The 17,014-nt window shown below is 39.9% G+C and overlaps 1 protein-coding gene across 4 annotated transcripts in view; it reads right to left on the reverse strand.

Annotated features, from left to right (window-relative positions):
- PTPRR (protein tyrosine phosphatase receptor type R) overlaps positions 1-17,014 on the reverse strand; it is a 147,985-nt gene that overhangs the window by 68,182 nt on the left and 62,789 nt on the right. For 3 of the 4 annotated variants that reach the window (XM_040596481.1, XM_040596480.1, XM_040596482.1), the window contains 2 exons: positions 7,384-7,497; positions 3,884-4,039 (listed from right to left, as the gene is read on the reverse strand). In XM_040596481.1, the coding sequence (XP_040452415.1) occupies positions 3,884-4,039; positions 7,384-7,497 (270 nt within the window). Of the gene's footprint in view, positions 1-3,883; positions 4,040-7,383; positions 7,498-7,828; positions 7,885-17,014 lie in introns of those variants that run through there. The other variant, XM_040596483.1, reaches the window with a different exon arrangement.

A 17,014-nucleotide genomic window follows, 5' to 3' on the forward strand; every position in this document is an offset into this window, starting at 1 on the left:
GATCCTGCCAAGGTATCAGGAGCTGCCAGGAATGGTAAGTCTTCACTGGAAATTAGGTGAATTTTCAAACTGGGTAAGTTAACCCCAGTTAGATCCCTGGGCTGAAACCCTGATGAAAGCATGGCAAGCTGTAGTTCTGAGCTCAGAGGAAAGCTTACAGGGAGCTGGGGATGGAACTTAAGATCAAAAAGGGTTCATCGAAGTTCACACTGAACTGCTTTGCTTCTTCTGCTAGCTTAACTATGTTAGCTAAAGTAGGTTAGGAAAATCTGCCAAGAAATCACTTCCACTCCCAGTGAAAACATGCAGGAATGTGCATGACCTCTCAGACTCCCAGGATGCTGGATAATACGCACTTCATGTGGCCCATGACAAAGCCTCCCCAAAGACTCTACCTTACAGACATGTGCGATAAAGTGTTGTGATTTCACCTCGAAGGCGGCAGGCCTGCAGGGCTCCAGTCCCCACCGGGCGCTCTGGGTGCACCCGCGCAGGCGTAAGGCCACGTCTGCCTTGCCTGACTGCAGCAGCACGTCCTTGTGTTCTGCTTTGTTCCCAGGCGCCTCTGTTGGTCTAGGCTGCTGTAATTTCTAAGCTGTTGGTTTTGATCACTTGTCCTTGCAATGACATAGGGTTTCTGCATGCTTTAAGTGCATGATTACTTCCTTTGATTTCTTCTCTAAGAAGTTAATATCACACACTTCAAAGGCAACCAACAGAAGCCTTGTGCAAGGAGGCTGTAATGGTACATTTTGGAATGGCATAATTTTGGCATCAGCTCTGGAAATCTCTCCTTCAGTGCCACATGTCCCAGCTGACAACGTATCTCTCAAAAGACAGTTTTTGAGAGATGGTATCTTACTTACTGCCTCAAAACCATCTCAAGCTTTCCTCTGCTCCACTGAGCTCTGAAATCCAGTAGTATTTTCTTTTTTTCTCTGAGCACAATTTAAAGACATGAGGAAGTCAGGATTCCCACACTGTAATGACTGCCTGAGTCATTGAACTGAGTCCCACCAAGCACCAGCTAGGCTGGTTGTTCTGGGGAAGTCTGCTCCCAGCCCTGAGACATGCCGTGGAGCAGAACACAATCCTAAATCCCGTTTCAGACAAAGCTTTAGACCATAATAAACCAGCAAATGCTACAATTGCAGGAGGCCTTTGGAAAAGAAAGGACATACGGAAGATGTTGCCCTGGATCCCTGACATGACAACACCACCATCAAATTAAATTTTCACTTTCCCATAGGTGCATATCCTGTTCCACACTAGGCAGCAAAGTGGCTCCTGCAGCAAAGGCATATAGGAAATCTGCTCTTTCAGCTACTGCAGAATAAGAAACCAGGATATGAATTCTGAGACAGACAATTTAATTGAAAATAGACCAATCAGTGACTAATGCATCAGAAATGCAAATGTAGTTCCAGCCACCTACATCCACTGAGACTTCTGCTGTTCATGGTATTACATGGGCTGAGACTTTAAGCAAAGATCTTGAGTTTTCCTACATAATCTTGGTAAAGTTTCTTAGGACAGGGTATTTTCCCCCACCATTAACCCTCTACAGCTGGAGGTCTAATTTAAGATAAGCCTTATTAAAAAGAGCCAACCAAGCAATCTCAGGAGAGGTATCTCAGAGATGGAATGAACCACCTGCTGAACGTATCTCTCTGGTTACTGTAGAGAGAGCCTGCAGACTTTCAAGCCTTAGGGCAGCTCATACTGAAATAGGCAGCTGAAAAACGAGACAAATTCCAGCCCTAACACCCCTGTGTCAGCCACTAAAAGGTGCGATTAATGCTTCTTGACTGCACAGATACACTGACAGTACACACACAATACTGGTTGTGAAGCATTCAGACTTAATGGCAGAAGAGTATACAATTTATAGCTCATCATTTAATTAGGATTGATAGCTCAGGAATATGCACACACAAGGGGTGAAGTATTATGTCAAAGCTATTTAAAGCTTTGTATAACTGTATTTGCCTTAAACTGCCTGTTTTTATTTTCTTTGCTGTTACTTTGGCATGATTTGTTCTTAGAACAAGTTGACAAAAGAGTAAGCAACTGTTTAGTAGCTGAGTAAAGATTATATGTTGTTGTCTTTTAGCTGCTGTTTTCTGTGAAGTCTTACATATGTAAACAATTTATTAAGATTAAAAAAAAAAAAAGCCTATTAATGTAAAGTTCCATGATCTTTTCAGGATCAGGTCCTCAGCTGTAAAAGCTGCTAACAACTAAAATATTAAAATAATCTCTTGCTCCTCCAACAGTATGAAAGGAGTTAGTCTGTGCAACTTTCATTCTAATCCTTTCTAAATTATTCCATCTGCTTGTCTACATTTTTTCCAGAGAGAAAATTCAAGTATCTGAGCACTTGAAATTATTGAAATGTATCTAACTCGAGATCTTGAGTTCAGTGCTGTGGTTTTTTCCAGCATTTCTTCATAGCTTGATGACGTTTCTCCATTCATCTATTATTCATATATGTTCTTGTCCCGTGTCTGCCTGAAGCATTATTTGTAACTGGAGTACTTGCAACAGATAATTGCATCCATCACAGCCATCAGACTCATATGCTTCAGTAACAAAGGAAATTCTGACCTAAAGGAAGCTTAGCTCAGGTCACTGATGGGCGATATAAAGACCTGATCTGATGTTTGGACAGCACTGCTTGAATTGTTCTGTATTAGAACAGCTAAAACCCGAGAATTCTTTCATTTTCATAGTGGCAGGCTGCTGCAATACAGCAGGTAAAATTGCATTAAACTGGCCTTGATTTTATATTTCATTTTTTGTACCAAAGACGTCTTCCAGATTCTTGAACAGAGTTAGAATACTTAAAATAAGCGAAGCATTTCTAATCGGTAGAAATACAGATGAACATAACAGCCAGTATTAACTCAGCAATGGCTCCAACATAGGTTTGGATGTAAACAATACAGGAACTCTTTACCATAGGAGGAAACACAGCTCATCAGAACCTCTCCTTTTTTTGCTACATTTTTGGATATAAACATCTCTTCCGTGAAAATGGGAGATTCAATGGAAAATGCTGATTCTTGATAACATTTTTGAGGTTATTCAGACCTCACACTGGATTCTGAGGGTCTTTACATGCAGGTAAGGTTCTTCTAAGAAACTAAGTAACATGCAAAGCGATGTGACCATGTCCATGAGCTTAGTGATTTCCTTTCCTAAAGGCCTTCGCTTTTTCATTTGTTGTGCATAGCTCAAGTGGTCAGCCCAGAATTAGATGTCCCTCTCACTGGTATGTCTGGGACACTGTGGAGACAGCAGTGCAGTCTCTGCTTTGACATAGATTCTTTATTTTCTCAAAAAAACCTATGGATGTAGGCATACAAATAATAGCTACAAATTTTATTTTTGCCTTCTCTTTGGAGCAGGTAAGTCTCTCACTTCTCCCAAGAATTGAAAGAAACATGGGTACAGTGCACAAATTCAGTTTTTCAAAATCATGTTAGACACAAGTTCCACAGCTAGTGATGCTCACACCTGACATCTGCATTTCATTTATCTCTCTACTGAAATTGTTACACCTGCCAACCCACATTAAGAGACAAAAAGTCCTTGGGCCCACTTCCTTTAAGGCAATTGATGCACACTTAGGATCTAAATTCTGATTTCAATGGTAGCCCAGTTGTGTGAAGAGGACCTGGATATTAATGCTTAAATAGCCTAATGAAGCACTATTAAAGTAATTTAACGGGGCTAGCTGTATAACTGCCTTATAGCAGTAATGCCATCTTAGCTTATACATTTCCTGCCTCACGCTTGAGTACCTCAGCCTGAAAACTAGCAGGGATATAACAGCTGCATAATGTGTAACAAACTACAGGTTAGAAAATTGATAACCAACCTCAGGGGAGACCTCTGTTATTCCAAACTGGGATAAACTCTGATGCAAAATGTTGATATTAAGGGAACGTAGCACTTCTTCAGATGGGAGTGCCTCAGAAATTCCTGGCTTTCTGTTCAGTGGGGACACAAACAGTTCCACACAGTTCTTCTTCCCCTAGGAAAATAAAAAAATGCAGAATCATAGGAAGGGTTTGAGATAATCTCTGCTGTTTATAGATTGTAACTATAATTACAAAAACAAAAGCATGAAGTATAAAGACTGCAACCTGCCCTGTGAGGACAGTATATCTATTCCCTGGCTCCTTAAATCCCAGCTGACTGTGCACGAAAATGCAAATACTATATGTGGGCAAGTGTGCTTTGTGTCATTCACTGTTGACAAGGTACCCCTTTCCTGAGTCTAGTACCATTAAACAAGACAGGTCGATGTAACATGGTGAAGGGAGGAGCCATGGGATGAAGAAAAGGGCAAAGTGCCAGCAGGGATTTTAGCAGATAGTTATCTGATCTGAGCTGAAATGCAGCCCTGTTTTAAAGATGGTCCTTAAATGGGAATGCTTACTATAATGCTGTGGTGTTTTGGTACTGCCTTCTAATCCCATGTCAACACATTGCAGACACATACCACAACAACGTATAAAGTCCTTTTGGTTGACTGCAGTGCTACTCCTTAAAATGGCACAATAAAATGAAAGGACCAGAAAAGTTCTGTTTACATTTAATGGGTAAGCTGAGAATGCCTGCTCTCCCCTCTATTAATTCCTGCCCTGGTGTCTTTGATGCAGTCCTGATAGCCCAAGGTGTGCTGTATTAGAGATGTCAACGATGCTCACTCTGTCACAAGGAGCAAAAGGAGAGACTGCCAGAGGGTTCCTCTGCTTGTGATAGACTAGAAAAGCACCTGAGACTGGCACTCCAAACAATGCGGGTGTCCAAACTGGGTGTGGGAACCAGGGCTATGGCCAGCTTAGCTGAAGCCATGATGTAGAGTCCAGACTTTGGAGGTTCCTACACATGCAAGGTAAGCATGGAACTACTACCTGCATTGCTGCCGGTGCAGGCAAAAACCTCACCGGTCTGGTTAATTGCTATTCGTCTTTGTGGGATGGGAGAGAACAGTTCGGACCAGGATAATCCTGATTTCCCCCATGTCCTTCCCATCACCTTGAATGTGCATCATTATCTTCACTGAAGTGAAGAAAAAGACATCTTTTGCTATTCTTAAAATATCTAGTTTTGCATTCAGAAGTAGAGCTGCACAGAAAGGGATGCTTTCAAACATGTTTGCCCTAAATCCGCCCTCTGTGCTCTCACATGCGCCGCTGTTCCATCTGCTCAGTGAGATTGGTAAGGATATTGGCTACTGGTGGGACTGGGCATTTTTCACTGGGACTATTCAGGTCAGCAAGGTTATAAGGGGTGAAAACAGACCTACAGGTCTGAACCATCAGTTCAAGGCAGATACTTTTGTCAAGCTGAAGAAACTGATGCGAGGCCGCAGTCCTACTCAGTCTCTGACATGGGTAGCTGGCTGGTTTTGGGTGCAGGTGGCAGGCACAACGCAAGGCTTGGTTGGGTTGCAGCATTCCCAGTGTTTCATGTCTCCTCTGTTTAGGAGTTCCTCTGCCCATTACAAGGCTTTTATAGGAGAAGGATTTACTGGGAAGGTTAAGGAGACGGTGGAAACGCCCAGTTAACATTTCCTGGCACACTATGTGTTGTCATATAGAAGAGGCAAGCAGGCCCTCTGCTCTCCCTGTACCCAGCCACATCCTGACTGCAAGGCTCCTGACCACTTCTGAGAGCTGCTCACTTGGGAGGAAGCCAGCTTACCTCATTTCAGTCATCTAAACTACCTCCAAAGTCAGCAGAGAGAGACTGACATCTCTAGAGAATGATTTAATCCATCCTAAAACAATCAGGATCTCAGTGCCTCTCCTCCTCCAGTTATCCTTCTCTATATTGCTTTTACAGGGAGCCTAAATGAGTAGCACAGACCAGGCTGAAGTAAGGTGAGATTAATTTTTATGTGCCCTACTTGCTTGCCAGTACCCTGCATGAGAGGAACTGTCTCATGTTAGAAGGATGTGAAATGAGGATAATGTCTCCTAAGATATATTTTTCTTCCCTGTGAATTTTGACTGTTGTGATTTTTTAGAGCAAACAGGGCAAAAGTTTGCTGTCTTTCTTATATCACTAAAATATTAACTCATAGCAGACTGTTACAGATGTCAAGAAGACTATTAATTAACAGTACTTACTGTATTCTGAGCTATATGCAGGTGCAAAATGACATTACTTCTTCATTTAGACCACAAATGAGAGGAGAAAGGGAAAAGCTATGGATCCAGTAGAACAAACAGCATATTTCTTCTGCTTAGTTACAGAATTTCCACATAGCACAGTAAGAAAACTACTGAGTGACTTAGTATGTTGAAATACACATCCCAAAGTCTGGAACATTTCTCATTTAATTGTGCTTTTCTCTAAATATGTCTTTCAGCTTTTCGTTCTGGTTAATACAGGGGACAAAGGAGATTTAGCATCACTTGTCACGAATGAGTGACATCCCTGGCGAACATGAAAAGGGCTGCATTGCATTCCTATTGATCTTTTCCGCTATATTTCTTGTGTGATCTTTTCTCACAGAGACATTATTTGAAGGAGTTTTATAATCCTTTTTGATGTATACAATCCTATCAAGCTATCAAGGCAGGAAATACTTTTGGCTGAACCTGTCAGTTTTCTTCCCTAATATTCAATGTGCATGTAGAATGAAATGAAATAAATCTTCCCTCTGCAACGTGAACCGAATGCTAGCAATACACACATGATGTTGGGTATTTTTGCTTCACGGTAAATCTGTCATAAAAAGAGAACAGGATTAAGAATGCATGCCCTTAACCATATCAGAAAACCATACAATGACAACTGCTTTTAAAAAGCCTTTGTTGCTAGAAGCAAATTTGTCGTCATCTTTTGCAAATATGATACTGTAGTCTATGAGATAATTTGTGAGCATATATTGTTAATAGCTGAATAGCAAAACATGAATATTAATATTGTGAGAAGGCATTTAATTTACTAATGGAAAGTCTGATTGTGAAGATGCCTTTGAAAGGGAGAATCACATGTATTTTTTGAGCAATATTCAACCTTTGAGAAACAAAACGCGAATAAGTGTTTCTTAATGAATGTGATGTAGAACTGTATTCGAATGAAAACTAAGGGATAAGCAATCTGCTTATGAATAGGATGCAAAAGAGATTTATCTGACTTTTTTTTTTTTAGACTATAACCAAGAATGGTTTCCTTTCAAAAGAAAATTTAAATCATTTTGTAATGGAGATCTGTTTTTCTGTAGTGCAGTTAAAATATTGGAAAAAAGTATTTTTCTGTCCTATTTTATTGTACTTTTCCATAGTGACAGGAAAATAAATTTAAGAGAATTCAAAATACCCAGGTACATTTTATTATAGACAGCCCTTTGGTACTTACAATAAGTCTGTTGATATGAACTTGCTGAGGTAACAGTCCCAGTGCTGCTGCCACTCCCTGTCGAAATATCCGAAGCAATGTGATATTCAGCTTGTTTACATCCATTTGCAGTGTCTGAAAAACAAAACAAGTTCAAATGAACTCTTTGCTTAACACATTCAGTTCTCAAGATGACTGATCTCTGGGACTCTTTGCTAATGTTGTTTGGTTGTTTTGGTTTTTTTTCCCAGAACAATAATCTGTGCCATCTAGTTACATAGCAATAAAAAATAAGCCCAAAGGAAAATTTAAGCATCTTAAATGCTGCTCGTTAGCAAAGTACTACCTTCCTCAACTACATTCAAAGTAGGTTCCAGAGGTTTTTTGGCTAAATTCCTTGGACAAGTTACAAGATAACACAATTACTACATTAAAAATGAAAGTCAAGCATTAAACATCAATTCACCTTTAAAGAATGAGATGTCGGATTTACTCAATGAAGGTTTGCTTTGATTATTATCTTAGTGTTTCTCCCTGCAAGTGAAGAATGAGTCAGACATAGTGAAATTATACAATTTTAATTTTGATTAGCTGTTTCTGAGATCAAAAAAGAAACATTCTGGATACATCCCACATTCTTGCATTTCCTAAAACTTCCTCATGTGAGTCAGAGAACACTGTATTTCTCAGCAGATACCAGCAATATCACTGAAGCATTTTCTTTCTTTGTCTTAGAATCATAGTGAAATTTAGATGTTTCCTCAAGCTCAAATCTCTCCTGTGAAGTCAGTGGAATTCTACTCAGGGAACAGTTTAGGTTCAAATCCTCTGTTTCAAAGACAAACCAGATATGGGTTCTTCACGTGATGCCTGGTGGCCAATAATCCCATGTGGTACTTTGTGGTCCCTTTTTTCACTTCGATATCCCCTTTGCAGACAATATGTAGTGGAGAAGAGAGGGAGGAAGAGTATGTCACATGGTCCCAGAAAGCCTCCAGTGTTTCTGGCAACTTCTGACTTAGGAAGTTAGTAAGTTCTGACTGAGCCAGTTGACTTGAGTTGAAAAAGACTTTTTATTTTAAACATCCTATTCAGAGCAACAGATCGGCTTGCTGCTCCAAGCAAATATTCTACCTTTCTAACCAGAGTTGCATGAAGAGAATTAAATATTTATGGGTCAGACATCACACTGGGAATATGGTTATGGTCCAGAAAGAAAGGCAACTTTTTTCTTGAAGAAAAACAGCATCACACGTTTTGACTCTTGTTCTTTCTTTATCAGTAAGTATTTTTAAGTTATGATATAAAACCACAAAATATTTGCTTTCCTTGTCCAGTGTCAATTTGATTTTTCCATCAGTACTGAGTGTTTTTAATTTCTCCCCACCCCCTTTTCCTCATTTTTTACACCAATGGGATTGTTAGGTCTTGATGGATCAAGAAGATCTGCTTTTACTACACAGCTGAGCTTTAATTCAAGTGGAAGTATTATACAATTCTTTGATTTAAATTACCCTTTCTACCCTGGCATTTTCAAAATGCAAGATCTTTTCTCTTTGCTTCTTCTTGAATTAGACAGACATCCCGAGTGGTTACAAAACTACTCCAGCTTTGTCGCTGGAAGAGAGGAATGTCTCGAGAGGGGACATATGGGGAGCTAAAAGATCTGAGCACCATTTCTTGTTCCCCAGACTGGTTCGCTCTGGCCATGGCACACCTGAGCAATACAGCAGAGGAGAATCGGTTTGGAGCTGTGAAACCATCACTAGACTGAAAGTCGACAGCCTGGTCTGAGGATCCTGGCTAAATGAGAAAGGGAGTTGTTGCTGAAATAGGAAGGTTGTCAGGAGGGTCCCTGGAGATCCATCAGGATGGTATAAAGAGTGCGAAACCGGTTGTCTAAGTCAGTGACCTTGAGTCATGGGGATAATGCTAGCTGTTGTTACTGAGCAAAATTAGCAGACATAAAATCAAAATACATTCACTTAAACATACTTGAGCCAGGATCAGATCACATTAATACAGATGTTGTTAAAGTGTGTTAACAGCTCACTGACAAAGACACCAAAATAAAACAGCCAGAAAAATGTCTGGCTTCAGATGAAATAGAAGATCTTAAAGAGCCTGCAAGGTTAGACAACAAATTCTTATAGATTTACTATGCTGGGATTTTGGTTCATCATATCCAGGGACAATAAAAAGTAGTGAACCTCCATTATCTTCAGGACAGTCACATCTCTTCCTACGAGGTCTGAATTTGGTCTACTGCATCCCATAACAAATAGTCATAAAAGGCCGCAGAGCGTGCGTGTGTCACTGTAACAGCTACACTGTCCATGCTGGTCCTGGGGGAAGCCCGAAGACCACAGCACTCGCTGCGTCAGGCTGGCACCAGCCTGCTTAGAAAGCTCACCTGGCCTGGCAGCTGCAGATTTCAGGACCCTTTTAGAAAACCTCCCAAGTGGGTGGGAAGAAACCTGTTCTTAAGCCTCATCTCAGTGTTTCTTATGCAGCAGAAAGGATACTTATTTTTTTGTGTGACTACCCAACCAACCCCCTCTCCCCCCCAAAAAAGTATCTGAGGAAGAAAAAGCTCATATTTTTTAAAAGAACCTTGCCTCACTGTTCATTGAAATGATCTGCTTCTTAATTGCTGGCGTTAGTGTGGGGCTTAGTTCCATGGTAATTATAGTCAAAATTAAATAAGAGCAACATAGGCCTCTTTTTCTTTTATCAGGCAGCACAAGAGAGTGCATTTGCTTCTTCCTGTCAAGAGGAAAGTTAGCAACCCAGAATGTGACACTTTAGGAATGGGATCTCTAACTCGATCAGTGAGAGATAATGTATAGAAATGCTCAATGGGACCCTGAGAGCACCTGCTTTAGAGTGAGCAGCACATCACAAACGTGTCAGTGCTCTCTATTACCCACTTGTTTGTATTGGATTCAAAAAATCATAAAGCAGGAGTGGATCAGACTGGAGACACATCAAGTTCAGCATCCTGTGGCCAACTCTGGATGCTTATGGAAAATGATAGGAACAGGGCAAGATTATACTCTTTTCCCAAGTGCCTTCTGAAAAGATCCAGGCTAATTTATGCCTACTCAGCACTAAAAGGCAATGGGTCTCCTCAATTACATGAATGCTATCCTACAATAACCCATACTGACACTATCAAGATCTGGGATGAAGGCAACACTTGGGGGCATTATATTCTCAGCTCTGGCATGTGCCCTTCCAGAAGTGACTGAAACTTCAGTCTGACCTGAGGGTCTGGTACAAAACTGCCTTTCTGCAAATTCTTAACTATGACAATTTTTGTTAAGAAAAGTTAGTCTGAGAAAGGAAAAAAGAAAAGAAAGAGAAAGAAGATAGAGAATGGAAAAAAAATAATATCCTAACTATTCCTATCAGTAGAAAATTCCTAAAACATTATTAAAATTTAATATTTTAATATTATTGTGCTAGTCTGATGACATACCTAGATGTTGTGTTGACTATAACAGTAAGAGATTAGGATAGAAAACTGATAATGGATGCACTACAAATGCAACAATACCTGTACATTAGATGATCAATATAAACTGTCATTAAGAGGATCACTCCTGGAATGGAAACCTGTCCAGCCATTTACAGATTATAATTACATAGATTAAACCCTTATGTATTCTGTCACCACCTCAAGAAAATGTGAAATTAACCCCTGTAAAGTAAACCCATAGAAATAAATAAAGTGTTAGCATAGATACACAAGTAGTGTCTTACTGTGTTCCTCTGGTTGCTCCTTTTGCTTTGAAAAGGAAAGGGCTGAAGCATCCCGGTTAGACAGCACGAATCATTTACCCTTTGCTCATCTGCAGTGTTTATCATGGATTGCAGCCTACTCCACAAGGAGTTTACAGTTTTGAACCCACAGCCGCTGTTGGTCATAGTGACTTGTTGAGCTTAGAGGCGAACACCCTGGAGGACTCATTTCCCTGAGCAATTACCAGCCGGCTAGCGACGGTTTCTAGGTTTATCTGATCCAAGCAAAACAGGTAGTTAGAAGGGAAGAACTTTTCTGCTTGTAGTGGAAAATGTGGGAAGACAGAGTTCCAGAAAAGGAAACTCAGCACAGAAAAACATCAAAGACCATTCACAACCTAGATCCTACAGGGGCTTTTTGATAAAGATTTTCATGTTAAAAAACAAAACAAAACAAAACACAAAACCCCCAAACAACAATAACAAAAAAAACCAACAACACCAAAACCAAAAACCAACAGCATGAAAGGGATGAATGTATAACACAATTTCTGAAATAATATTTTTAGGATATTACAATAAATTGTAATTTCCCAAGTCAAGTTCTGCTTCTCAAAAAACAATCATACATCTCCTTTTCTTATCTTTTCCTTGTCATCAGTGATAGCCTTTCTGCAACAAGCCTCAGATATACCATTCCTTTTCTATACACTGGTTACCCCACTCTAAACTCCTCTTGACCCTACCACCACAGGTGTCTTCTCAAACATCAGCTAACCTGAACATACAGGAAGAAAAATAATCAAGGATGAAGAAGGTTGAAGGTTAAAGTCTAAGTCTTCACATATTTTTATGAAAAAAGAGTACAAGTAAATCAGCAAATTATAGATACTAGGAATTTTACATACTTAAGGGCCATTGGGTAGTAAGTTCTATTTTGTGTTAAAACCAAAGAAAGACAACTCTAAAAATGAAAATAAAAATTAACACCCCTATTTACTTAGGCCAAACAAAAGAGAAAACTCAGAAAAGAGTCGTCTTATCTGCCTGCACTCCACCTATTTATTTCTGTTTTAAGAAAGTCACCAAAAATGCTATAAAATGTTTTTTTGCACTACAGCAGGTACTGGACTGTGGCCAGGCCACAGGTCCCTGCATCTGAGCACCCTGCCCTGCTGCCTGTACAGTGACAGTGTCTATAGTTAATTAGTGTCACCATGTTTCATCTTAGCACCCTCATCAGACAGCCTCAGCTGTACAACCAAAAAAGCATGTATTTATTGGGAGTGAAGGTGTAAGTGTTGCAGCTGTATGTTTGGGCACAAGACTACAAAAAATCTAGCAAGAAATTGTGAAAATACCTGCATTTTCCCTTTTCTTCCCCTAAACACGTTAGATTTGCCTTCCTGTTGCAGTTTAACAATGTGAGGCTGCAGCTGCACTGGGCATCAGGTTAGCCCCTTTGGCTGGCTCAGGTGACTAATACACAGCCACAGAGGATTTTGGCTTTTATCATATGAAGTGTCATGTGTCACAGCAAGTTTAGTGTCTCATGTAGTCCACAAATGGCACGGGAGCCAGCATGTCCTCAGCCAGCATTATGCAACTAGAACAAAGAATTTTGCCAAGCCAAGTACCACTCCAAAGGCACTTTGCCCTAAACCAAACCAGTGTCTGATGCAGCATTCCCTCCTCCCCCATCCACCTCTCCCTCTGCAACGTTATTTTCTCCAACAGGAGAAGCCTGCCCTTTTATGAAGTTCACATTAAACTTTGAATTATGTCTGTAAACTAAGATAGAATTCTCCTGAGTATAAAATCCATTATTCTTAGTGATTAATTAAAGAAGCTTTGTGTTGCTATGTATTAGCAGTTGCCTGCAGTGACCTACTCAAACTTTCATACTTAATATATTTCTGCTAAAACACAATGTGACGATGCGACTAGAAATATAAATTTTGTGACATTTAAATACTTCTAAGGTCAGGAAGAAATTACTGAAAAATTGTGAGGGGGAGTCTTGGCTATTCTACAACAGCGCAGTGAAAATCACCTGAAAGTAGAAAAATTACAGGCATATGTTTGAGTTTACAAGAACTAGTGAGAAGTATTGAGAAATGCTCTGGACCTGAAACATGCTTCTATTTAATTCACCAATTTTCTTATGAGACACTGAGGCTGCAGAATACACAAATCTGCCAAACAGTATCAAATTCCACATGTAGCCTGCGAAAATTTAAGTGTGCTTCTCCAAAGAGTATTTGGGTGATGAGAAAAAGAACTCTAAACTGGTCCTGTATAAACATTAAAGAAAAAGCGATAGGAATGGGATGCTTGGATTGCTTCAGTCCTGGTTAGTCCAGGGAAGTTTTTTATATTTGGATGCTGCTTTTCAAGGTGTGACATTGTACATTCATTCACATTTTTGCTAGAGAAAAAAATCCCCACATCTTATATGGAAAATCTTTGTTTAAGGTAAGCATTTATGGATTTATGCATTTCTCATGTAACATTAAAGAACAATTTTGGCTTTTGATCAATTTTTCATGAAAGCATATACATTGAAATATTTATGCATATTATGAGCTCTCTGAAAGAAACCAAAGACAGAAGTAACACTAACGGGAAATGTAGGGTTACTCTAATTAGTTAAAACAGCTGTATGGTCTCCCCCCATACTGATTTTCGAGTGTTCATTAAAATATGACAAAATCAAAATTCACCAAAGAAAGCAGTCTTTCACACACTGCAGTTAATCCACAGACCTTTTTACCACAGGAAGTTGCTGAGGCCAAAAACTGAACAAGAGGCAGAAAAAGGGCTGGATGCTTAGATGGATGCTGAATGCCACTAATGTCCCTCAAAACTGTGCAGAAGAGATACTACAAAACTTGTCATAGAGTTGAAGCCAAATGTCTAACTATCAGAAATGAAGATGAACCCTAGTGCAATAAATTATTTTTTTTTTTTGAAAAAAAGTTTCTCAGTCTGCTATTTAAAAATTTGAGTGCTGGCCATCATCCTGGGCTAGACACTGGATTTCATACAAGTCCTGTTTGCACATCTATGTAGCAACTGAGGGTGATCCTAGAGACTGTGGCATGGCAGAGGCTGAAGATGCTCTGCCAGGTGTTGAGGTAAGGCCAGTGCACTCCACTGGCATCCACAGTTCAGACTGGCAAAGCTACTCTGGAGGCAGGTGGGTGATATGACTAAACTGGTTTATCTCAGCTATGTGACAGATTTACACTTCTTTTTGCAGGGAGGAGAACTAATTTCTCAAATGAGATCAGCTATCTGGGGCTGATTTGACCACTTCTGTAGGAAGCACCAACACAAGAGTGAGAAACGCTCCATCTGTGAGGTCTGGCCTTGGTCCAGGATTCCCTTTCTGAGCTTTTACATGCACTTGGGCAGTGAGTCAGTCAGCTATAGAAAGACTGTGACCTTCATGGATGATTAAAGTGTATGACAATGCATTCAGCCTATTAAGGATAAGGTTTGTTAATGTCTGTCTTCAAGAGGCACACTTTGATTTCTATCAGTCCTACGTTTTGCATTAACCTCTGGGTTTGCGGCCTCCTAGCAAAGGTAAGCGTCAGCTTTTCAGTGTCATTTAACGTGAATTTACTGATCACACCTAATGAGAAGACACGGAATAGTCTTCTATCTTTCTTCTGAAGGAAATCACAAAAGGTAGGTTATTTTGTTCTCCTGGCTTCTGAGTCACATGGGTCATTCCCGTACCACAACGTGATGAGGTTAGTGAGGTGACAGTCTGAGTGTGGTTAGACTGTCCTCTCAATGCTCATCATACTCATTTCCCTTTAACTCTTTGCTACGGTATCATTAATGCATTAATCATGTGTTATGTATTTCAAAGTCTGAAATTACGTACAGCCTCCAAACACCCAATGTGCTATAGATTGTGTGAGACTAGCATCCCACAGCCCCACCTCAGTAGAGGGATAACCTTGTGTAGAGCCCAGTACATAGGATTTTTGCAGAATCCCATATCCTAAATGCCCATGGGATGCATCCTCGTTGTTGCTGAGGGGGTACAAAAGAGGGGAAGGAGAGGTTATCTGCTACCCATGGGACAGAAGTTTGATGCAGCCCTGTTATTAAATACTAGCAGTCCCTGAAGGTCTCTGTACCGTGGGAGCCATTTGGAAGGGGGAAGGAGAGGCGCAGGAGGCTGCAGTAGTTCTGTTGGACTTTGTGGATGATTTTCTAGAGCTTCTTTGGGGAAAAGGGAACATTCTGCTTCACCACCATGTGGGATTTAAGTACCTAGTGGCAGAAGGAGACATTTTTCTGTTGCGTGTGGAAGTTTTCTGTGCCTCTGGCCTTAGCAAGTCTGCCTCAGTCCTATCTATATAAAATGGGGACAATAGTATTTGACTGTTTAATGGGATTTTATATATTTTAGTAAGAAGATGGGGGACAGATACAAAGGATGGAACTTCTCAACTTCTTTCACACATAATATTAACATTGCCCCCAAAAGTTACTGCCTGTCTTTTTTTCTTTCTTTTTTTTTTTTTTTTTTTTAATTTGGTGCTGCATTTCTTCAAGGATTGGGATTTACCTCATCACAAAGTATTTAAGTTTTCTTAAAATAGCAGTTGAAGTTCATTTCAAAGCTCTGAGAGATTTCTAGGCTTTTTTTTTCCTCCATCCACATCACCCTGCCCTCCTCCCTTACGGGTAGACAGTTGAAAAGGACAAGATGATGGAAAAGCACAAGATAATACAGAGGTGGAAACACATGGAGAGCTGGAAGAGCTCAGCCAAACACTATTTTAACCTTTTTGTTCTTTGAGAGGCATGTATAATGAGCTCCATAAAATTGTCCTATCTGTCTTTATTCAATATTAGCAAAAAAGTTATTCCTTCCATTACAAAAGAAATGCGTGGTGCTATTATGTCCGGTACAACTTTTATGCACAGCATGATTGTACTAGTCACATCCTATTTCATCATCCCAAAGCCAGCTGTAATCCTCAGAGCCAACAGACCCATTTGAGCCTGTTCAGCACAGCACTTCATAATACGTTTGGGTTTTTCTGCTCAATTATTAAATCCCTAGGTAGAGTTCCAAATGCCAGAAAACCAGTATTGTTTCTCCACGCTCCTTTTGTGAAACCTTCATTTCAGTTAGTTTAATGTTTCAAATAATTCTTAGTTACTGAAGTTTAAATCCTTGTTTGGACTTTGTAAAATGGTCCTCAATACATCAGAATGACTTCCAGAAAAATGAAAGACATAAAACCAACCCCAAATTCATCCTTTTCATTTTATCTTCAGAATTTTCAATCTAGTTTGTAGCAGACATGTATGTGACCTTACAAACCAATGAAGAAGAAAACTAGAAACCTAAGACAATACAGCAACTACCACATCTTTCAGGAACTGATGTGGCCAAAAGACTCCCACTGACTTACTTTCCTTAGTAACCTTTCTCTTTGCTTTGAAAATCAAAGCGAGATTCCAGTACTGCTGACATCTCAGCTTTCTCATGTATTTATTTTCAGAGACAAATTTTATTGGTAGTTTCAGATAAGCAAAATCTGCCTGAACATGCACAACGGGAATGTTGTAGAAAGAGGCAAACACTTTCCCTTTTTTCCCATAATTGTAGTTCTCTACGGTTTCTGGGTGTATGAAGAAGAAAATTTGAAATAAATCTGAAAAACAAAGTCTTAAAATACATTTGGCTCAACTGGAATTGAGATATTGACATGAAAGGCTGTTTTTGTGTGATTCCTGAATACAGCTCGTGGCCCAGGATAGTATGAATTATTCGTCCAACACAGCCAAGTCTTTTAAAGAAAGAAGCAATTCTTACACCTCAGCTCTTGAAAGATCATGATCCTGTTCTCAGGAAACAATGTCTAACAACAAG

The sequence above is a fragment of the Falco naumanni genome, chromosome 5 (assembly GCF_017639655.2).
Source record: "Falco naumanni isolate bFalNau1 chromosome 5, bFalNau1.pat, whole genome shotgun sequence".
Classification (NCBI taxonomy): Eukaryota; Metazoa; Chordata; class Aves; order Falconiformes; family Falconidae; genus Falco; species Falco naumanni.